Source organism: Eumetopias jubatus, unplaced genomic scaffold (assembly GCF_037043125.1).
Source record: "Eumetopias jubatus isolate StellerSeaLion01/CBP00866 unplaced genomic scaffold, mEumJub1_p1.0 scaffold_4, whole genome shotgun sequence".
Taxonomy (NCBI): Eukaryota; Metazoa; Chordata; class Mammalia; order Carnivora; family Otariidae; genus Eumetopias; species Eumetopias jubatus.
The window spans coordinates 13693129-13716182 of record NW_028274810.1 but is presented as its reverse complement, the minus strand read 5'-3'; the positions used below and the strand labels follow the sequence as shown (position 1 = coordinate 13716182).

Here is a 23054-nt window from a genome sequence, read left to right as displayed (position 1 = left end):
GCCTTTTTCTCAATTTTATTCAGTGGAAAGATAACTAAGTTTTAAAGTCATTTTTTAAAATTCAAGCAAAACTTACTTCTCTTTAATAAATAAGGAAATTCGGTCAGCTGCTTTGTCATTATGTGTCCCGCGATCTTTCTATTTTGTATAAGCTGTTCAGTTTAAAACCTGGGAGAACTAAAAAACAGGAAACAAAAAAATGAAACATAGGAGAACTGTGTTCATTTTCCCTCTCAATAAGTTTTTCTTTTTGTTGCAGTTGTCACCCTTGAGATTGCCTTTAAAAGGCAGCATCATTTATTTTTGAAGATTTACTTATTTATGTGTTTAAGAGCGGGAGCATGAGCAGGGGGAGGGGAAGAGGGAGAAGCAGGCTCCCCACTGAGCAGGGAGCCTGATGCGGGACTCGATCCGAGGACCCTGATATCATGACCTGAGCCGAAGTCAGAGGCTTAGCCGACTGAGTCACCCAGGTGCCCCGAGATTATGTCTTTTAGGAATCTCAAACCTTTCCCCCAAATTTTCAAGAAGAGAGGCTTAGGCCTCTCTGGGCAGTTAATGAAAAGTCATACTCCTATTCTGGCTCCGCAGTATACTACAGTTTGAAATGAGAACCAGGTTTCTTCACTAACTATAATCCAGATCTGTTTCCATTGTATGTAGATAGTACAGTTGCTTGAATGGAGGGGGACAGCAGAAAAGAAACTGTTGGCTAAAACAAGGTATCTTCTTCCTGGTTTTTATTTATACCCTGTTTCTGTAATGGTGGGTGAACAGCAGCTGCACTGCCTCAGCTGGCAGGCAGAACTCTGCTTTCTTGCACTCTTAACGCTTCCATTAATCCCATGTAATCTTGAGTAGCAGTGACCGTGAAACCTTGAATTTCTTTGCTAGACTGTAACAGTAAAGAGAAATCTCTGTTTTTGATTGCTAGCAACTTCTCCAGCATCTGGGGTAGAGAAGTGCATTCAGGAAAATGCCAGGGCACATACACACATTAAAAAGATGAAAGTTTTGAAAGACAAGAGGCTTCTAAAAGTTTCCCACCCCTTGCAGTGTTGGAACAGAAGTTGCCGTTAGAAGTATAGAGGGAAGGGGCACCTGGGTGGCTCAGTGAAGCCATCGACTCTTGATTTCAGCTCAGGTCATGATCTTCAGGGTTGTGGGATCGAGCCCCACATCAGGCTCTGTGCTCAGTACCAAGTCTGCTTGTCCCACTCCCTGCCATGCTCGCTTGCTCGCTCTCAAATAAATAAATCTTAAAAAAAAAAAAGTATGGCGGGAAAATGGTTGAGGTGACCACTAAACTCCTTTGGACACTTAAGATTATAATAGTCTTTTCTGGAAGGGAAGAAAATGGCATTGAAGCAAACCCTCTACCTATAGCTAAAGAGTTGAACTGGGCTTCTCAAAATAACCAAGTAGGAAGCTGGATGTCTACAACTGAAGCTCCAAACCAGAAGTGATGGGCAGACAGACCTGTCCATGGAGGCAGCGTAGAGGTCTTTCCCAGCTTCTGGGAACTGAAATTTCTTACCCTCAAGTTGCCCTAGACCGGAGAAGCTTCCCTGGCCAGCAGCCTTTCCTCCCAGGTTCTGGAAGGTACACGTGACTGGAACCAAGAACTGTTGCCCCGTCCCAGTGCTGTTGCTGCTTCAACCGGTGTCCCCCGCCTTCTGTTAGAAGCAGAGCTGCTGACCACATAGCTGTCCCACTGCAGACACAGCCCCAGAGTTCGGGGCCACTGTGCCCACATTCCCCCCTCCCAGTCTGTTTACTCTCTCTCTTTTTTTTTTAGATTTTATTTATTTATTAGAGAGAGAGAATGAGAGAGAGCACGAGAGGGAAGAGGGTCAGAGGGAGAAGCAGACTCCCTGCCGAGCAGGGAGCCCGATGCGGGACTCGATCCCGGGACTCCAGATCATGACCTGAGCTGAAGGCAGTCGCTTAACTGACTGAGCCACCAGGTGCCCTGTTTACTCTCATCTGTGCCCTGTGCTCCTGGTTCTCCCCCTGCCCCCAGAGTGGAAGCCAAAGATAACACATAGACAACAAGGAGATTTTCATCTTTATTCTTAGCTTCACATGTCCACAGACTTTTTATGCGGAGAGACGGAGCCTTTGGGCCACAAGTGCTTTCCGTGTTGAGGATTTTATAATAGTGGTTCCTCGAAGAGGGCAGTCACAGCGACTTCTAAAGCTCCGCAGCACCTGTGCTAACTGCGGCCTGCTGCCCTGTGCTGCCCGTGCGGAACATGCCGCTTAGAGCCCAGCTCTGAGCACACAGGCCGGAGCCTTCCAGAGTCCAGAGAAAGCTGATTCCAGGGGTCCCAAACCCAAGACACCAGCTCAAAGCAAGACCTGGCTACCAGGACCCGGAAGAAGGCTGTGGATTCTGGAGGCGGCGGCGTGCTTTGCCGATCCCACCATGCTGGCAGGGGCCAAAGTCCAAAATGGGCCTGTGAGTCCAGTCCCTCCTGTTGACCACAGCTCTTACTTCACAGTCTTTTCCCTTGATTTCTTTTGTTTCTTCTGTTCCTCATATTCAAGTATCTTCTGTTGGAAGTAGCCTGTGGGTTCAGATACAGGTGTTAGAGGCATGTCATCTGGCCAGGCGGACGACGATGAGTTCAGGAACGGAGATCAGAAGTAACCTCTCTGTCTGCTCCCCGTGCTCCCCTGCCACGCCCACATTCCTGTCAGGATTCCCGTATCCTCATGGGCCTCTCGAGAGCCAGGTACTCAGTTTGGCCCAAAACCAGGGCTACACATAGAATAATTAATAGAAATTAGCTCCAGACTAAAACAAAGAGCAACTTGGACAAAATGGCAGCCCAGAGGCATTTTCTGAGGCTTCAGCTTATTTTGGTCCAACCCCACCGACAAGACTCCATCTATTTTGCGGGCTTCCAGAGCCAATGCTCTTCATCCTAGTGCCACACCTGACTTGGAGGCAGTGACCCTCTCTGGCCTTGGAATGATAGGGGGCTGTCACCGTATACCTGCAGGAGGGTTCCTGCTCTTCTCCGCTTCCTGGATGAAAAGAGAGAAGAGCTGTGTCTTCACAAACTTCTTCACAAATCGGCGGTTGGCCTTGGAGGTCAGAGCCTTATAGAAGGCCCGTTCTTGGAAGTGGCCTTGCCCATTTGCCTCCCGCTTGATATAGGAAGCATAGTGGCCCACTGTCTTGACAAAGAACTGCACAAATGGGCCCGAAACATGCTCGTTGAGCTGTTCTGAAGCTGCAGGAGACACACAGAGGCCATCTCAGAAGAACCACCCACTCCTGCCTCCCGGTGGCTTCTGAGGCAGGCGGAAAGCTCCTGGGGAAGCGGCTAGGGTCGGGCTCACCATTACTGATTAAAATGGGAGACTGGGTACAGGTTCTTCACCATTGCTTGGGAAGACTAAAATCTCACACTCAGACTTTCCCTAGAATCTAGGCCCCTGAGACTGGCCCAGGACTCCTGAGTGAGTGCACTCTAGTTCTGGCTGGGATGGTTGGGAATCCTGCCCTCAGGTTCTGTAGAGAAACCCAAAATAAGGGGGACCCAGGACTTACTCTGTGGCTTATTGGTCCCCTGACCAAGGGAGTCTAAGATGTCATCCTGAAGCTTGGGTGGAAGGATATCTTTTTCATCACCAACCTAGGAGAGGAGAGCTCGGAAGTCAAGTGGTCCGGGAGGAGGTGTGCAGTGTTGGCAGAATGCCTGAGGAGGGCATGAATTCTACACCCCGACTCCACCCCAAGTTGGCCACGTAGGAGAGAAGCAACAGAAGCCGCTTCTTGGCCTTCCATCTGACTGTAAACATTAGCAACTCTCCCTGGTATCCCTGTGGCACGGGGTTTACATTCCTCCTCTAGAGGCACCAAAACCGATTGCCTGGTAGTGAAGCCGTCTGCGTCTTTGCCACGGGCTCCTTGAGAGAGATCTTATCAGCGTGGGTTCTCACCCAAGAAGAGCACTTCAAGTTTGTGCGAGGTGGTGGTGCACGGGAGACACTAGAGCGATGGAGTTGGTGGTGGGCCTGCAGGGGGCCGGAGCCCAGACACTTACCGACATTAAGAAGGTTCCTTCACAAAGATTCACCAACAGGACCTGAAATAAACACAGAACGAATGGCTTTCTCTCTTACCATCAGAGACCTCAGGAGCACAGCACCTGCATTTCTGCCTGTGGCTGCACCTGTCGGCCCAAGTAGGCAACAAGATCAGCACCGGCAATTCTCCCTTCCTGCCTGACACCCTCCTTTCTCACCACCCTTGGAAACCCCAGGTCCCTTCCTGGGGAAAGGTAGGAGGGTGTCGGAAGCAGGAGGAGGAGCGCTGAGGTAGGAGGGATACAACTGGGGAAGCCCCAGCCGGTCACTCTCCTAATGAAACACTGATCGTAGCAATGGCTCCTATATATGGAACATTGAGCACAGGGCACACATGATCAGGCTTGGCACATTTTCTCTCCTTCAATCCTCCCCTCGCTCCTGTAGAGGGAGGCACTATCCCCATTTTGCAGATGAGGAACCAGAGAAGTCGCCTGAGGTCCTCCAAGTAGTAGAACCGGTTTCCAAGCCTAGATCGAGCTGTCCTAGGTACTCTCCTCCCCACGCCTTCAGCTCCCTGACCTCTGACCAGATTTAGGCCAGCAATGGACACCTTTTGATCTTTTAATGCTTGCAACAACTTTATGTACGATTGCCCGGGAGTGCTACTTTAAAAACTCCCTGGGATCGTTGGGCCTTCCCGCAGGAAACAGGAAGAGAAGGAAATGAACCCAGGGCAACAGGAACAGGGAAGGAAAGGCAGTGAGGAGACCATGTGTCTGCAGGCGGCGGGGAAGGCGCGCACAGGGCTGGCACTTGAGTTCATCCCTGCCGGAGGGGCCCTCCGTCTAGACCTGACATTACAAATTGGCATCCTGCTGGTTAGATTCCAGCCTGCCGATCTGTTTCTTTGAGCCTCAGAGTATTTTTAAACAATTAAGTTGGTTTCCAATATTTAAGTTGGAAAATTTCACATCAAGTTTGCTTTGGGGGCTTAAGAAAAGTCAGTAACTCTAACACTGGTTCGTCCGCGTTTCTAAAGGACCGTGTTCGGATGGAACGGAGTACAGCTGCCTCCTTTAGGCAGGACCCGTGCTCCGCCGTTTACCAGGATCCCCCGAAGTCTGGGTTGGTCATTTAAACGCCTGTTGGACCCATCTTTTCGGTTTAGACTCTCCGTCTTGTCAGTACGGTGAATGATCCTTCTATGCGCCCTTCTTCCAAATAAAGGGAAAGAGGAACCGGCAAGTGTGCCAAAAGACAGAACAGGCAGTGTAATCATTCATCCTCAGGGGAGAAAAGCTGAACTAGTCCAGGCCTGAGACCTCTTGAATACACAGGCTCAGATGCCCTTCTTTATTCAGGGAAGGCTGTTCATTTCAGGGAGCTAAGAATGTGCATGAAGAATTTTTTTGTGAAGTTCCCCCAAATCTTTCCAGTATTACTCTCTGTTGAGTAATCCCTTCCAGAGCTTCTGTGGGCAGAGAATCCCCCCACAGCCACAGTTGGCCCCTGGCCCTCCCCCTTCCTCACCCCCTGCCCATTTCACAGAGCAGCTGCTGAGGACTAAAATGGGCCAAGGCTCTTGGATAGCAGGAGCGGCAGTCTGGCTGGCCTTGGGGTATCTTCCTGCCTGGCTGTCGGGGCCGCCTGGAACTGCAGCATCAGCAAGTTTCATAACTCCCAGGGTTGGGACATTTAAGTCATTGCCAAACATGGGGCTGATACTCTGACCCAGTTAGTCACATGGCAAAAGCTGCTTCAAAGGGCCCATCTACTCAGCACTTCTGAGGAGGGCTGGGAATGGCAAGGAAGCGAGGAAGGGAAACAGCCTGTTTCTTTACTTCCCAGCAACACTTTGTATAAGAAGGGCTTTGGTTCCATCTGTGGTGCTAGGTTCCATCATTGCCTGTGTGGCCTCGAATAAGTCAACTGAGTTCTCTGGACCTCCGTTATTTCTTATGCATTTGGAAGAAGTCCTCCCACCAGGGCTGGTTCCTGCCTCTTTAGTAGCTTACAACGAGACCCCATCTCTTCCCTTGGTCAGCCCTTTGCACAGGGGAGTCAATGGTTAGCCAGTGCAGGCATACCTAAGTAACTCTGGTAGCTTGAGATTATAGTAAGGTGATCTTCGGAAAGTGGCTACCGACAACTCAAAGCAGAGCGCACGTTTTGGGTTGTTTTTCCAACACTGGAGATAACTTTATGCTACCAATGCCCATTTTCACCGCTGAGCCCTCTGGTGTGTCTGGGGCATTGCTAAGAAATAAGATGACAAAATCAAGGGGGATCTGGACCTCTATCCTCATTAGCCAAGTGCGCTCTGAGGTAATCAGAAAGATAACTTGGGGCACCTGGGTGGCTCAGTTATACATCTGACTCTTGATTTCAGCTCCGGTTGTGCTCAGGTTTGTGAGATTGAGCCCCACATCGGGCCACGCACTCAACTTAAGATTCTCTCCCTCTCCCTCTGAGCACCCAACCCCCCCCCACCGCCACTTGTGTGCACACGCCCCCCTAAAATAAATTAATTAAAATTATAAAAAAGTTAACTCCTGCTACAAAAATCTGCATTTTCCAAGACTCATAGTTTGTAGGAGGGCTACGTTAGCTCACTTGCAAGGAATGCGAATGAATTCTAGTGGGCTGTGTGTTGTATAGACCAGCTGTGCTTGTCCATTCAGATGAGAGATAGGACAGCCCAGAGCCTGCCCTTTGCAACTAACTGACCTAGGACAGCTGAATGACCCCTGAATAAGCTGCCCCTTACATCCAAAAGGAAATCGTTCAGGAGGAGGAAGCAGCCACTTACTGAGCATCAGTCATGTTAGGCACCAGGCTATGAGCTTTTTGCAGGTTATTTCCCCTCAAATCCCTAGCACTTGAACACCGATATCCCCATTTTACAGATAAAAAGCTCAGGCTTAAAGAGGTGAAGCAACTTGCTCCAGGTCACACAGCTGTTGGCAGCAGAGCCCAGGTCTGACTCCAGCTGTGCCTGGCTCCGGGTCATGCCCTCTTCTAGCACCGTACCTCTTCCATGGGGCTATCCATGACCTGCTGCTGAAAGCGCATTTGGACTCCAACCATGAAGGGAGTGGGGCAGCAGACAGTGTCCAGAAGTCTCTCGGGGACAACGGGGATGTAGGTGTGTGCCCAGCTGAAGGGGTAGAGCAGCGCAGCAGCAGCATGGATGCACTGAGACAGGGTGCTGGGGACAGGGCACAGGGAACACGAGTCAGACAGGCCTCCCTGCGCCTCCACCCCTACACAGCCCCCACGGCCCTTCCCCCGCCAACAGGACAAGCAAGTCTGGGAGCTGTGCTGGTCTCGGAGCTTGTGAGGAAGAGTAGCTGGCAGCGGAGGGACGGGAAACCAGGAGAGGCTGCGCCTCATCTCGTCAAGGACAGGGCCTCTCTCTGATCCTTCTTTTCCCAGTTAGTTTTCTCCCTCACCTCTGCACAAAAACACTAGTGGCCCCAAAGAGGAGGGGAGAGGAAATGCCGTCACTCCAGCGAGTCACGGGGTGAGCCCTTCTATAGGCTCGCCACTGCGCGAAGGATGTGGAGACCAGGAAGTCCAAGGCACTGACCCTGCTTAACAAACTTACAGCGTAGTTAAGGAGACACACATGTAAACAGTGGAACAGAGCAGAGAGGCCAAACCCTATTTCCTCCTTGTGGTTATCCACCCTCACCCCAGTCTTTACCTCTGGCCCCTCGAGGTTATTTAAAGTTAACAGGTTGGTGCCTGAGTTAGCTTGGGAAATTCCTAGATTCCAGGAACCTTTGCCCAGCGATTGCTAGCCGGAAAGTCCCAGAGAGGTGGCTCCTCCACCCTTCCAGGGAAGCAGTCCCTGTGTGATCACTGCCTTGGTCACGGCTCAGGCAGACTCCTCACCCCACCCACCCTCCAACACACACACCCAGCCCCGCTCTCTGTCCTTTCCAAGGCCTCTTCATGGCTCTTCATCTCTCCAAACAACCCTCCTGCCAAGGCCAATAAAAACACGCATGCAGGAACCCTGTTTCAGTTCTTGGTATGGAGCTCGCACTTCCTGAGTTAGAAAGACTGAGTCTCTGAGGGTCCAGCCAAGGCTGAGGCTGACTGGAAGTCCCCTCCCTGCCTGGGCTTCGGGAGCCTGGCAAACTCAGGGTGGGAAGGGGGTGGGGAGTGGTGACCCTCCCCGGAGAAAGTGAGCACCTGAGCAGCGAATCCTGCCAACCTGGGCCTGTACCCAGGTCAGCGGGCACCTGGAGTCCCCCCTCACTTCCTTAACACTGATCTCAGGGGAAAGGCAGGAACCCCAGCCCTAACCACAACAGAACCTTCTCATTTTTCCACAGGGTTGCAAGTGGAAGCGCTATTTCCAGAGCAAAAGATTACACCACTTCCCTTAAGGATTTGGCTCACAGCTAGTGCCTTTTTGGTTATCACTGATTTTGTAGAAGGTTCAACCCACAGCCCTTACTTCCTGCCCAAACTGCCTTTCCTCTAAAACCCATGATATCCACCTGACCCTCTGGCCTAACATTTGAGTCCCTAACATCCTTTTCTTCTTCCCTAAAAGACAGAACCAGGGTTGCCAACCCAGTCTCATTGGCTTTCTCCCTCCCCAGAGAGCAACAGACGGTCAGCCTCCCACTGTTTCATATTTTTCTCCTCCATTCTGTCACATGTCTCCCCATGTTTTTCTCAGACTTGAGGCCCCTAAGAGGCAGAGACCAAGACATGACAGTACCCTTCTTCGACTGTGCCTTGAACTGTGAACTTATTATTAAGGATAGCAGCTAGATTTTGCACAGCAAAAGAAACCATCAATAAAATGAAAAGGTAACCTACTGAATGGGAAAAGATGTGTAGATGATATGTCTGATAAAGGGTTCATATCTACAATATATGAATTCCTACAACTCAGCACCAAAAATTATCATCATCGAGTGACTAAAAAATGGGCAGAGGACCTGAATAGACATTTTTCTAAAGAAGACATACAGATGGCCTAACAGGCACACGAAAAGAGGCTCAACATCACCAATCGTCAGGGTAACGCAAATTAAAACCACCATGAGATATCACCTCACGCCTGTCAGAATGGCTAGTATCAAAAAGACAAGAGATGACAAGTGCGGGCGAGGATGTGGAAAAAAGGAACCCTCGTGTGCTGTTGGTGGGAATGCAAGCTGGTGCAGCCACCGTGGAAAACAGTGTGGAGGTTCCACAAAAAATTAAAAATTGAAATACCATACAACCCAGTAATTCTGCTGCGTGTGTACCCAAAGAAAACAAAAACGCTAATTTGAAAAGCTATGTGCACCCTTATGTTCACTGCAGCACTATTCACAATAGCCAAGATACGGAAACAACCCAAGTGTCCATCGATTGATGAATGGATAAAGAAGACGTATATACAATGGAATATTACTCATTCATGTGAAATAATGAAATCTTGCCATTCATGCCAATGTGGATGGACCTAGAGGATATTATGCTAAGTGAAATAAGTCAGACAGAGAAAGACAAATACCATGTGATTTCCCTTCTATGTGGCATCTTAAAAGCAAAACAAAACAAACAAAAGCAGAAACCAACTCATACATACAGAGAACAAACTGGTGGTTGCCAGAGAGGAGGTGTGAGGAAGGATGGGCAAAATAAGCAAAGGGGGTTAAGAGGTACAGACGTCTAGTTATAAAACAAATAAGTCGTGGAGATGAAAAGTACAGCATAGGGAATATAGTCGATAATATTGTAATAGTATCGTATGGTGACAGGCATTGACTACACCTATCTGGGTAAGCACTGCATAATGTATAGAATTGTTGAATCAATATGCTGTACACCTGAAACTAACATAACACTGTATGTCAACTATACTTAATAAAAAGTAATAATTAAAAGAATAAAAATAAATAAAATAAGTAAAATTTAAAAACCCCCGTGGAAAAAAAATCCCAGCTAGCTCTTACCAATATGTGTGCACTTAGGAAGGTGGTAGGTACCTGATGTGCACTGTTTCATTTAACCCTTGACACAATCTTATAAGGTAGGTACAATTGCTCTCTTGATTTTACAGATAAGATCATGACTTCAAGAAGTTAAGAAACTGACCTAAGGGGAAGCATACAGCTAAAGGTGGAAGGATATATTGGATTTGACCCTTGTTCTGCTGATTTCAACATCTCTGCTTTCAACCACTAGAGAATTCTACATATCCTAAGGTCAAAGACCATGTCTAGTTTGTCTGTATCTTCCTGATGTTGACACACAATAAATGTTTGTTGAATGAGTGAATAAATGGATAGATGAGATGTGTGTTGAATGAGTGAATAACTGGATAGATGAGATGTGTTTGCCCTTAAGGATGACGGGCTTGGCCTCCATACCAGCATACATGCCTTCTCACCCTGTCCTGTGCCCTGCCTCCCTCCCTAAGCCATCAGGAGTAGAATCGCATCTGCACCCACCCTGACTGGTCTCTGCCTGAGCTGTCCCAGAAACACTTCAAGCCCTGCTCAGAGCTAAATCTGGAAATTTCTTTAGGCTTAGGAAGCAATCAAGTTTGGAGGCAGAAGCAGGGGAATTGCAACAGCTGTTTCTCCAGAAGGCTTAGTACAAAATCAGACCTTGGAGGCACGCAGGTCCTACAGCCGATTCCCTCAGAGAGCCCTCCAGCCTGTCCTCTGAACCCGGGGGTGCCAGTCAGCCCAAGAGAGCTGTTCAGCGGCTGGACCCACCTGAGACCTTCTGCCAGAAAGATGATTCTTCTCTCGAGCACCGCAGAGGCAAAGATCTGAAGGATCTGCTCAAAACGGAGACAGCGCAGCAGAGAACTGAAATCCACGTGTTCGAGGTGGGAGTCTAGGGGCCGCGTCAGAGAGATGAACTGCAGGGGAATCGGAGAGAGGAGGCGTCGCCACACTGAAAAATCCCAGGCCGCGAAGGCTGGGCTTCCAGCCGCCTCCACTCCATTCGCCCCACCGACGTACATCCGACCCCGCCCCTCCCCTCCTTTCCCTCGCGCTCAGGGCCCTGCGGACGGGTCTGGAGTCTGGCCCACAGGCCGGCCTGCGCCCGCCCCTCCACGCGCTCTTCCTGCCCGAGGGCCTTCGCGGCTCAGGCCCCTTGGTCTCCCCCTCCCTCCGTCTCAGAGGCCCCCTCCAATTCGATGTGTGTTTTCCATCATGTTCTCAGGAAGCATCCCATGCCTTCCCATTCATCACTGTCACGCCATTTTAAGTAATACACTTTCCTCGTGCGTTTACTTATTGAACATCTGTCTCCTCCGCTAGACTTTAAGCTCCAGGAGGTCAGGAATCGCATTCATTGTATTCACCATTTTTCATATCCAGAAAATAGTACAACTTGGCGCATGGCAAGCATTCCGTGCTTATTTTGGGAGAAAGGGGAAAAGCCTAGCCCCTCCCCTTGCCTTTAGGTGGGGAAGCCAAGGTTCAGAGAGACACACGGATACTCCGCAGTCCCCAGGGTCAGGACTGGGATTCTTAAAACAATGTCCTACTTGGTGCCTCGGTCTGCGTAGTGCCTGCAACTGTAGCATCCCCGTGAGGCATGCGTGGGGACGCACGGGTGGGGATGGATGATAAGAAGTAGACTGGTGGAGGCCATCAGGTAGAGATCCTGGACACACAAGGGAAGATGGGGGCGGGGGGTGGGAATGGGGACAAGTGGCAGTTTGGGGGCTGTGGGCATCGTCCATTCTAGCACCAGGAACCTCAGCTTACATGTTTTATTATAAATACAAGTCTGGGCGGCTTGAACAGTAACGAGGTGCTTGTGAGCTTCAGGTTGGGAGGATCAGAAACCGTGGGTCTGATTCTCAGCTCTGTCGGTAATTCCAGTCGGGCCCCCGTCCCTGCCTGGCTCAGTCTGTCTGTGCTAAGCCGGTGGATGGCAGGACTGAGAGAGCGGTGCTCCCCCCCCCACAAGCCTGCCCTCTACACCCAGGGAGGGGCTCATGTACTCAGTACCCCACCTCCGTGCCCGAGTCGGGGATGAAGCTCTTGAGGGTGACGGTCTTCCCGGGAGCAGGGAAGGCTGCCTCTCGGAGGCCCTGCATGAACGGGTAAATTACCGCCATGGAGATCTGGTGCCTCTTCTCTACCTCATCCAGGATCTGAAAGGCAAGGTATGGATTGTGGGAGGCAAGGCCCAAAGGGAGCCAATGGGAGGCGGCAGAGGCCCCACGTATGAGCCTCCCCCCTTCACTACCCCACCAATCGCACCCCTGCCCTGGTCCAGCCAATCCTTGAGGACCTTCCAGGCCCCTCCACCAACTGCTTCCCTCTCCTCCCTGGCAGAGCCCAGTCCGCTGTTTATCTCCTGTGCCAGACGAGACCTGCCGCCTTCTTCCTCTTACCTTCTTTACCAGGCCCCATTCCTCCTAGCTGCCTTCCCACCCCCCCAGGAGTCCTCCCAGAGCAAATCATCATCCACGATGGTACCATGTCCAGTCATGCTGGATGCAGTGGGATCCTCGAAGCCTGGGCCTCTTGGGTGACACTCGGCCCTCCTACTTCCACTGGAGACTCCCCAGGGCCAGGGCCAGACTCCATCCCTCAGAACACTCCGCCAAGCAAAGGTGACAGTGTCCCCTCCTCATCCTCCCAAAGGCCTGCTAGGGGCAGAGCACACTGAAGCTCTTGCGTGGCCACCAAGACGCACCCCGTCCATTCTGAGGACTGACTCAGGTGTACTGGCGCTCCAGTTACTCCAGCAGGAGAAGCCCTAGAGAACTCCACCCTCCAAGGAGTCGGGGGGAGTCTCGGAATAGTATACTATGACCCTGTATAGTAACTATCTTCATTATTTGTTCAGTGTTCCGCGTTTCTCACATCACTTCACTGGAGCCTCGCGCCAGACCGTGAGTCAGGGAGGTGAGGGATCATTGCACAGCGTTGCCAGATGAGGAATGGGAAAATCCCGCCTCCTAACCTGGGGGTCTCCCTGCTGTCCTGCTCCAGGTGCTTTCTTCCCTGACCAGAAGGGGAGCCTGGGCTCTCTGCAGGCGAGACAGGCCCCTGGGTTCAGCACCCACTTTTCTCTAAAATGAAGCTGAGCCCAAGCTCCTCTCTGCCTCAGTTTGCCCAAATGTGCCTTGGTTTGCCCCCGGCTGTGAGGGAAGAGCTCCGCTCAGGGCCTGGGGAGCACAGACAGGTCAGGGGGCAGGCAGACCTGGGAACTGAACAGGCCCAACAGGCCCCGAGGAATCCCGCTCCACCTCTACCTTGGAGAACAGGCCGAAGCAGCCGATGCAGCTGATGATGCAGTACACCTTGGGAAGGCGAGGGCCGCGGCCGGCGGGCTGGGGAGGGACAGAGAGGCTCCTTCAGTGCTGCAGCCTCCCCAGGGCTTCTCCCAACTGCGGCTGATGGGGCACGAGGCTGGAGGCTGGGGCGGGGGGGCTCACGGGGGAAGGGGGTGGGCAGAGGTGGGCAGAGCTTCTGTTTGTGGCACGGACAGCAGGGAGGCCAGAGCAGCCACCCAAGTCAAAAGCAGATGGCCTGGAAGGGGCCAAGCCCTGCCGCCACCAGCACCAGCACCATCTGGGGTCCGCAGAGTAAGGGAGCAAGAGTGCTGTGGAGACGAGGGAATGGCTAGAGATGACAGCACTGGAAAAGTGACTTGGAGAATCCTTTCAAGACCCAAGAATCATTGTCTGAATCCCGGTCTACGCTCTGGGAGGCTCCAGGGCCCGAGGCAGCTAGGCCTGGGTACAGAAGCTGGAGGGAGGATCAGGTAGGAGCTTCCCACCGGGCGAGCTGTTGAAAGCCTGGAGGAGAGCAGAGACCACAGCATGGCCAGCGAAGGTCCCCTGGGTGGGGAGAGAGGGGCCTGCGTCCCCATTCCTGCAGGGGTGCAGAGGGCACTAACATGGCAGCAGGTGCTGGGCTGGGCTCTCCCGGCAACCACCGCTGCCAGGGAGCCTTGGCTTTTGCAGCTGAAGCTTGAGCAAGCCCAGCTGTGGAGTGGGGCAGGACACAGAGAGGAGGGGGCAGTTCTGAGTGGCACAGACCAAGAGGCGCCTGCAGTATCCGATCTTCCTGCTCCCATCCACATTGGTCAGGACGAAGGAGAAGGTCTCCCTGAGGAGGAGCAGACATATGGTTTGCATTTACTCACCAGATCCTAAAAGAGGAAGGCGGTCAGCCTCAGACAGATGCTGAGGGGGTCAGGAGGGCAGAGGGGAGCTGCTGATTAATCATGAGAGCAATAATAACATCATAATTTATTATGTGCTTATTGGCACCCAGCTCTAAATACACCCCCTCATTTAATTCTCAAAACAACGCTTTGAGGTGGGTTCAATTACTATCCCCACTTTAAGGACAAAGGCACCGAGACTGAGGAGGTCGTTCTTATCCAAAGTCATTTGACTCAAAAGTAGTAAAGCCAAAATCTGAACTCAGGCAGCCAAATTCCAGGAGTGATGCCGAAAGGGACTTTGCCACTTTGCCTTCTTAGAAGCCAAAGGCCTTCCCTAAAGTCCAGCTTCTGCCAGAAGCAGTCAACACATGGTGACCGTCATTCCCAGGACAGGTGAGAGATTCTTGCCCTTCTCTGGACACAGGTGACTGACTGGTCAACCTGGTTGGCCAAGACCATTGGCCTTGGGGGACTCCAGGCAAGATGCTTGTAAGTGAGTCAACTCCAGTCCCTCCGCGTCAGGAAGGAAACTGGTGAGAAACTGTCATACACAGCAAGGGAGGGAGCCACAGGGCCCACAGAGCTCACACCTGTCTCTTCTCCCCCATTCGCAGATTCCTCCGTCCCAGGCCCGAGCAATTACCTGGGATACTCAGTGAGCGGTGCCCACTCATTCCCATCTGGGAAGCAGAACAAGGGGATGGCTCCGAGCAGCCGTTCCTCCTCCTCCTGTTGGCCCCGAAGCAGGTTCTCCCGCTAGAAGGAACAGGAAGGGAAGCCAGTGAATTGTGGAGGTCGCGGCAGGTGGAGAGGGCCTGAGCATTGGCAGGCTTCTTTTGAGGCTCTAGAGCAGTGTGAGAATAAGCCTTCCTGCTGGCATGGGGGCTCAAAGTGTGCCTCCTACCGTCACTCAGCACAGGGGCTGCAGTCTGGGGCTGGACCCACCCCGAGGCTGAAACAGCCCCTCCTAAGGCCAAATCCACACGAGCCTGAGTTAGACATCAGGATCCTTAGGACCCACATAGGCAGGAAGGAGGCCAGGGCCTCACTGAATACAGAAAGGCCCAGAGGCTGCCTGGCCTGCTGGGAGGGCCAAGTGAGAGAGCTCCCACATGAGAGAAGAGAAGTGGCCAGCTCAGCTGCTGAACCGTCGGAGTTAACAAGAAGGATGCCCTATCCCCACCCCTTACCCTAGCCCAGGCGCAGACAAGAAGGAGCCTGGTGTCTGGGCTGCGGCCATAGGCTGAGCCTGCCCACCAGCTGTGAGCCGGTCCCACCCTCTCCTTCCCACCCACCCCAGGGAGGGGAGGCCTGCAAGGAGGTCTGGCAGAAGGCAAGCCTCTCTACAGAGAAGGGTGACTGAGGACAGAATTTGGAAGAACACGCCTCGTTTCCTGGCTAGGGAGCCCAGGTCAGTTCCTCACAAAGAAGCCAGACCTAGATCCTGTGGGTGATAACAGGAAACCAGGCTGGGCCTGAAGGAAGGAGCACGGAGCACAGGGCGGCTCTAGACTCAAGCCCCGGCAGGGTGGAGTGGGAGAGAGGCTCCTCTCCCTACCCCCACCGCCTCTCAAACACCCAAATCCTGTCTCCCACTGCCCCCTCCTTCCAACCTTACCTTGGGAAACTGGTAGGTGATGGTGGGCTCATAATCAGCCCCTGAACCCTTTTTTTTGAGGGAAACCACGAGGAGGTATTCAAAGAAGTGTTGCCCTCCAGCAAAAGGGGGCAGACAGTGCTCCTGGGCCCTTTCCGGCTCCTTTGCAGCGTCCCTCAGATTGTCCTGGAGAGATCCTGAAACCAAGACACCAAGGCCCACCTGGTATCTCAGTGGCCCGTGCCCCAAGGGGTCTGCGTGGCTCCAGGCAACTTTGCCCCTCGGGGCCGCCATGCCAACGCCAAGGTCCCCGGAGCCTGCCTAGACCCAGGGCCCGGCACAGGCTGAAAGCCACCTGGGCAGTTTGTGTGCCTGCCCTGGGAGATTTCTGAAAGCACAGGGAGCCAAGAGGAGGACAGAAACCGCTGGTGTGGAAACCAAGGACATGTACTGGGGAGCCACTCGGGAGGCCCTCTGCCCCAGAGGCAGAGACGGTGCCCACCCAGAGGCGCCCAGGGCAGGACCTGAAGCAGTAAGGCCTGAGCGGACATGGACCCGAATCAGAACAGGTCCCGGGGCCATGTGTCTGTGGCCACACCAACCCCGTGGCTAGCACGACCAGCTCTGAAATCTAATAGGGGAAGCATCCCGGCCTCCTCACATGGGGGACCAGGTGGAGGTCGGGCTATAGAGACTCTACAGGAAGAGAAGGAAGAAGCAAACAGCCCATCAGAGGGGTCACCCTAGAAAACAGGAAGTGGGCAATCCAGTCCAGACCTGCTCGGAGTCCAGGCAGCCGGTTGCGGAAGAGCCTGAGCATCCCTACCACTTGTCCTTCCATCTTCTCCAGCCTGGGGTGGGGTGGGGGGGTGGGCAGGCGCATGGAGCGCTTCCCCTTCCTCCAGCACAACCTGGCTACAGAAAGCCTAGGAGAGAGGCTGCCGCTTCCGTCTCTAAACACAGCTCCATGCAGCTACCCCGTGTGCTGCCTTCCAGATAGGGGAGAGCAGCTTCCATGCTGAGCACCCAATGATAGAGCAAGAAGGATGTGACGGGACCCAGGAAGGCAGCCAAACGCCCGCGTTGATAGAGGCAGCATCCTGGCACTGCGGCTCTGACCTCAGCTCCTCCCAAGAGCCCCAAGGTGTGGCAAGAAAAAAGGTCATGAGCAAACACCTCTTAGGCCCAGCTGCTTCTGGGTTAAGGGCTTTGTGCTGCAGTCTGCGCAGTGGGTTTATTTACAACCTCGGAACAGTGAAGAATGCCCAGCAGCAGCAGACTGTGGGCACTGGAACCACACCAGCCCCAGGACAGGGATCTGATATCCCCGTAACTTTGACTCCTGACCTTTCACATCTCAACTTGATTCACTACAGCCAAAAAGTCCTGCAAGGCCCCCCTGCTGCACACTGAAGCTTCCAGAACTTCAGGACTGCAAGCAAGCGCAGGGGACCAAACCTTCCCCACAGCCAGCAGGCCACTGTCTCCCTTGATTAAGATAAATAGACTCGGCCCATTAATTCTCTACATGGAAAATTTTTTCTAGCAGGAGAGTTCTGGAAATCGATCCGAACCTAAAACCCTCCTCTCCTGGAGGTAAAAGAAAGAGCAAACCTATCTCTGAGCTGGAGAGTTCCTGATATGTCAGGATGATCTACAGTGGTGTATCTCTCACCACCTGCAATATATCCTTTTTATTTTTTTAAGATTTTATTTATTTGACAGAGAGTACAAGCAGGGGACTGGCAGAGGGAGAAGGAGAAGCAGGCTCCCCGCCGAGCAGGGAGCCCGATGCGGGGCTCAATTCCAGGACCCTGGGACCATGACCTGAGCCGAAGGCAGACGCTTAACCGACTGAGCCACCCAGGCGCCCCCCTGCAATATATTCTAAGACTAACTTCTCTCAAGGGACTGGCTCCAGAGCTCCAGCAAAGAATCCCTCTTCCCACATAGGAAGCACTGACTCAGGACATTCTCCCTGGCCCCAGTAGGGGACTAATTGCATCAGCAGCCTGAGGCTCACTCAGTGACAGTGGAAAGCAACCGGGGTGATCCCTGCCCAACCCCCACTCCTGCTCAGCCTTTTTTCCCTGTTGGGTCAGGTCAATAGTTCTGCCCAAGCTAAGAGCAGAACAGCTGGCCCCCTGGGCTCTAGTGGTGTCTCGAGGCTGTGTCTGGAGGCTGGGGAAAAGAGAAAAATAGCAATAAGTCACCTGGGCTTTTCACATAAACTTCTGAATGAGTAAATGCATGGGGTAAGAGCCAGGAGGCAAAAGCGTTTGGTGTTGTCTGCCACTCCAGCAAAGAATTTGTAGCCTTCCGGCAGAAAATGCATTGCTGGGATAGGGGGAGATGGCTGCCTTGTTCTTAAGAGCTCCAGACCAGGCCTCTGTGGGACTAGTAAGAGCCAGTACTCAGGGGCCCAGACATGACTCCTGGGGAGAACCCCAATCACAGTAAATAAGGATGTCACAAAGGCTGTAATGATGAGGACAATGACCCAGAACACTCAGAACTGTCACCACGCCTTACTCACAACCTACACAGACTTGTTGCACAATCCTCACCACCTGTGTGAGGAACAAGTATCTTCCTGATACAGATGGGGAAACTGAGGCACAGAATAATTCAGGGACTATTTAGGGACTATTAACAGAGTCTGTTTGGAGCAGGAATTATGACAGTTCCATGTCTATGCTCCCGCATTCTGGATGCAGTACACACCAAACATCCCACCAGTGTGGGGTGCCTCCTGTTTGCAAGGGTCTTTGAGAACCCAAATCTTTTCACTGATCATTCCAGAACCTCAGGAAATTACTCCTTTCCCTAAACCCTTTGGGTTGCATTTTCAGCCCATTTCCTCCTGCTTTATCAGGAGAGCCAGGAGAACAGCAAAACTCATAAAATCAAACAAAAGAAGTTACTAGACTTTTGGGCTGAAGCCCAAGAAATCCAGAAAAAGATTGCTTTCTTCTTCCTTTCAAAGAAGTTTATCAACAGAAGAGAAAATCAGAAGAGAAAACACTCCATCGTATTAATGTAGGTCATCTCACTTAATCCCCAGGGCCCTGGAATGAAATTCCTGTCCTGAGTTTTTAGCTGAGGAGGGAGTCACCCTTTCTAGGGAAGTCAGGAGTCTGGTTACACTTGTTCCTCCACCAGGAAGCCCCTCCCACAGGCACCCGAATAAAGTTACAGAACCAGCTAGAATATAGGTGAGGGGACTTTCTGGAACTTTGATTTGGAAAGCTGGCCCTTCCTTTTCTAGTTCAGCTGCTCCCAACTCAGGACCACCACCACTGCCACATCTTCCCAGAAGGATGACTTACACACACATGTACACCCCCCCACACACACACACACCCTCTTATCACACAATTGGCCTGAGGCCAAAAGGGCAAAATAAGATGGGGAACTCCCCAGAAAGGTGGAAGGTGTTATGGAAGAAGAAGAGGGCACACTCGCCTGGCCTGACAGGTGGCTGACCTTGGGACAGGTAATCCAGGCTGCTCATCTCACAGCTACTCCGTGCCCAAGAAGCTGCTCCAGGCACAATCATCAGCCCAGTTTAAGGGCTGGGGTGGGTGAAACAACTGGAATGTCTCCTCTGGGCTGCAAAAGGCAGAACTCTTCCATTCACACGGATTTCCCTTTTCCCGAGGGTTAGGGGAGCCCAGGAAAGACCAGGCCAGTACTCTCCGGAGAAACGAGGACACCAGGCGCGCCAGAGTAGCTGAACTCTCTTCCAGGCATTGCAGTTCCAGGCCCTGCCCCCACTCTGGTCTCTGACCTCTCTGCCTTCAAATGACCAGATACTGTAAGCCTGGGTTTAGGGAGAACAGCAAGGACTGGGAGTTGGCGGGGGGGAGGGGGGGTGGGGGGGTGGGGGGGGTAGGAGTGATGGTAGAAGGGGCGCTGATCTCATTCCCAGATCTCCCCATTTCGGCGGCCTGGAGTAGGAAGGGGTCTCACTAAACTTTTTGACTGCCAATGTTAGAAAGCTGGGAACGGCCCCGATTTATTTTCCAATCGGCTCCTTTCTCCTCAGTAGGTGGGAACTCTGGGACAAGTATCTAAGGGTTACTGCTGCCCAGCCACAGGACTGGCTACTGGCAAGCCGAAATAAATGTTTGTTGAATGAATGAAAACATGAAGGAACTCCTAATTGCGTTCTTGCAAAGCCCAGTGCCCCTGCTAAGAAGAAAGGGAACGAACGGTGACTTCTAACAGAATCCCCACAGCCCTGTAATTATTCTCCCCTCACCTGGGGTGGGGGCAAGAGGGGTGGTGGCGGGTGTCAGGAGCCAAGGGAGGCGTGCCCTGTCTGGTCCGCACACTCTAAGGCAGCAGCGGAGCAGGCTCTGTCCCAGGTCTGCTGGGGGCCACGCTCTCCCCGGCCCTGCCGCCCGCAGGTGGGGGTGGTCACGTCGGGGAGCCGAGCGGCGGGGCGGGGCTGAGGCCGGGGCTCCCGGAGGGCGCCTCAAGAACACTGCGGTTGCACCACAAGCTTCCTGGCTGGAAGGACACGTGGCCCCGGGGCCCCACAACGTCTTCCTTTGGCCCGCCGCCTACCCCCTCGCCCCCAGGGACCTGGCCACTCCTCTGACCTCCGACCCCGCCGCCGCCACCTGGCCCCGTCCCCTGCACCTGCGCCACCCCCCACTCCGGCTCATCTGGCGCCGGGCCTGCGCTCCTAGTGGCCCTCGGACTGCCCCCGGAGCCGCCCCCCGCGCCGCGCTCCCCCGGCCCCCGCCCCGCCAGCCTCGTGGCCCCGGCCTCGGGCGTCCGTGCCGCCCCCGCGCCCCGGCCCCGCACTGACCCCCGCGGCCGCGCTTCAGTCTCAGGCTGGCTCGGAGGCGGCGGCCGAGCCCGTCCATGGCCCGGCGAGTGCCCGGCGCCCGTCCGGGGTCCGCGCCGGCCCCGCCCCCAAAGCTCGCCCTTCGCGGGCCCGGCACTTTCGCTTTCACGCGGGGGGAGGCCGAGGGCACAGGCCCGGGACAAGGCGGCGCACCTTCCGGACTGCGGGCCAACCCCCGGCGCACCTGGGCGGGCCGGTTCTGCCCTCGGCCCCCCGGCGGGGTGGCGTGGGGTGACAGAGGGCGCTCGACGCGCGTCCGGGAGGAGGCGGTGCCACCGCGCTCCCACCCTCCGTGGGGCACCCCGGGAGGTTTGACTTGCCGAAGCCCGCAGTCCCCAAACGCGCGGGTGCGACGCGGTCACGCCCTACCTCCGCGGCCGGGCTGGGAGTGCCCTCTGGGCATCGGTGCCTCTTCCAGGTGGCTCCAGACTTAACTCAGAGGACACAGAATTCTCAGAGTCAGCACACCCTTCCACCTTTCATCTCTCTCCACCCCAAAACCGCTTTAGCCTCTGACAATTTCCAGATCTTTTGCCTTCTGTGTCCTTGCATCCGCAGGGCACGTGTCCCTCGCTCTTTTCCTTGTTTCACTTCCCTAAGAACCAGCGAGCCAACTGCTGCCCTTTGGGTTCCCAAGGAGGGACAGCAGAGGCGCTTAGAGCTCTGACCCTGCCTTCCCTCCAGAGTGTTCTTGGGCAAATCAGCGAGGTGGGGGGTAATTCCTGCCCTGACGCCCCCAAAGAGATGTGAAAGCTAAGGAACAGAAAGCTCTTTGTAGACTCTTATGTGACACAAATGTAAGGGATGATGATTGTGGTGGTGGTGGTGTTGATGATGGTGATGATGTCATGTCAGTTGTAGCTGTCCACACTCGTGGTCTAATCCAAAATCCTGGAACAACCTTTCAGCTCCTCCTCCACCCTTCTTATATTCATTGGCTTCCAAACACACAGGGACTACAAGCTTTAGTGGTCAGACATGAAAATTTGCATCTGATAAGCCCCACTTGCTTCTGGGCCATCTGCCGGACTCCCCTCTCCCTCCCAGACCTGCATCTGCAGGGTGGGAAGGGTGGAGGGTGTGCAGAGTCCATCTGATGTGTCTCCATTCACAGAGGTTTTAGCCTCAGTGTCAGTGTGGGAGGCAGAGGGCAGAAGACACAGCCAGAAATATGTCTGGGATCTATAGAAATGACCCTCAGACCTACAGCTCCTTTCTCTCTCCTATGAATGGCCTCCAGGTACCTCTTGTGTCACAGACAGGGTGGGTGAGCAGGAGTAGAGAATCCAGCCTTGGTATTAAACTGTCTAGTCTTTGCCAGGAGGTTCTAAAAGTTGTCTGTACTCTGGGCCTATGCAGTTTTGTACTTAATTACATGGTCTGTTTCTGTTCCCTATTCTCTGTGTGTCACACCCACACACAAGGACACATCTCTTCCCCAAGTGTCTTCTCTTGGCTGCCCTGGTGTCCTATGCTTCTCTGTGTAAGTATAGTGGTTGTTCATGATCAACTTGTCCAGCTGGTTGAATGTTATTTTGCCTTAACTTTCCCAACCTATTTTATGGTGGTGCCAACCAAATTATTTCCTTCCCTTAAAAACAGTTGAAGAAATACGTGCACATGCACACTAAAAAGACATGCACGAATGTTCATGGAAATCCTATTTGAAATAGCCTCAACACTGGAAATAATCTCGAATGTCCCTAAACAGTGAAATGGGTGGATTGTGGCACATTCACAATGGAGTACTATGCAGCAGTGAAAATGTAAATAAACCCCCGTTGCCTGCATCACACAAATGTGATGTTGAGCCAGAGACCCAGATACAAAAGAACACATAATGTAAGATTCCATCTACATAAAGTTAAAAAACAAGCAAAACCAATACATGGTATGAGAAGCCAGGATGATGGTAGATATGAAGGAAGGTGGAAGTAATGATTGGAAGAATACCATAGGGCTTCTGGGGTGCTGGGAATGTCCTAATTCTTTACCTAGTGGCAGATACATAGATGTGTTCACTGTGTGATCATTCTTTGCATTGTACACTTCTATGCATTTTTCTCTATGTATATGAGTTTAATTTAATTTTATTCATTTTAAAAAAGATTTTACTTATTTATTTGAGAGAGAGAGAGAGAGAGTGTGTGTGTGTGTGTGTGTGTGTGTGTGTGTGGTGAGAGAGAGAGAGAGAGAGAGAGCTGGAGGGAGATGGAGAGGGAGATAGAATTTGAAGCAGACTCCGTGCTGAGCAAAGAGCTCGATGCGGGGCCGTATCCCACAACCTCAAGATCATGACCTGAGCCGAAACCAAGAGTTGGCTGCTCAACCAACTGAGCCAACCAGGTGCCCCATATGAGTTTAATTTTAAAAGATTTTTTTAAATACTCA

At 52.8% G+C, this 23054-nt stretch overlaps 1 protein-coding gene across 4 annotated transcripts; it reads right to left on the bottom strand.

Moving 5' to 3' along the window:
- Nucleotides 1–2056: 2056 nt before the first annotated feature.
- On the bottom strand, nt 2057–21198 carry DENND2D (DENN domain containing 2D). Of its 4 annotated transcripts, none has more exons than XM_028102146.2 (12): nt 21033–21198; nt 15827–16002; nt 14852–14964; nt 14078–14147; nt 13289–13366; nt 12038–12178; nt 10779–10927; nt 7075–7252; nt 4059–4100; nt 3563–3647; nt 3003–3242; nt 2057–2570 (listed from the first exon to the last, which is right to left on the bottom strand). In XM_028102146.2, the coding sequence occupies exons 1-12, from the start codon at nt 21064–21066 to the stop codon at nt 2494–2496; spliced, it is 1383 nt and encodes a 460-aa protein (XP_027957947.2). In that variant the 5' UTR covers nt 21067–21198; the 3' UTR covers nt 2057–2493. The 4 variants fall into 4 exon arrangements, with proteins under 4 accessions (XP_027957947.2, XP_027957946.2, XP_027957945.2 ...); XM_028102145.2 differs by lacking the exon at nt 21033–21198 and adding an exon at nt 20625–20879; XM_028102144.2 differs by lacking the exon at nt 21033–21198 and adding an exon at nt 19292–19612.
- Nucleotides 21199–23054: the final 1856 nt, after the last annotated feature.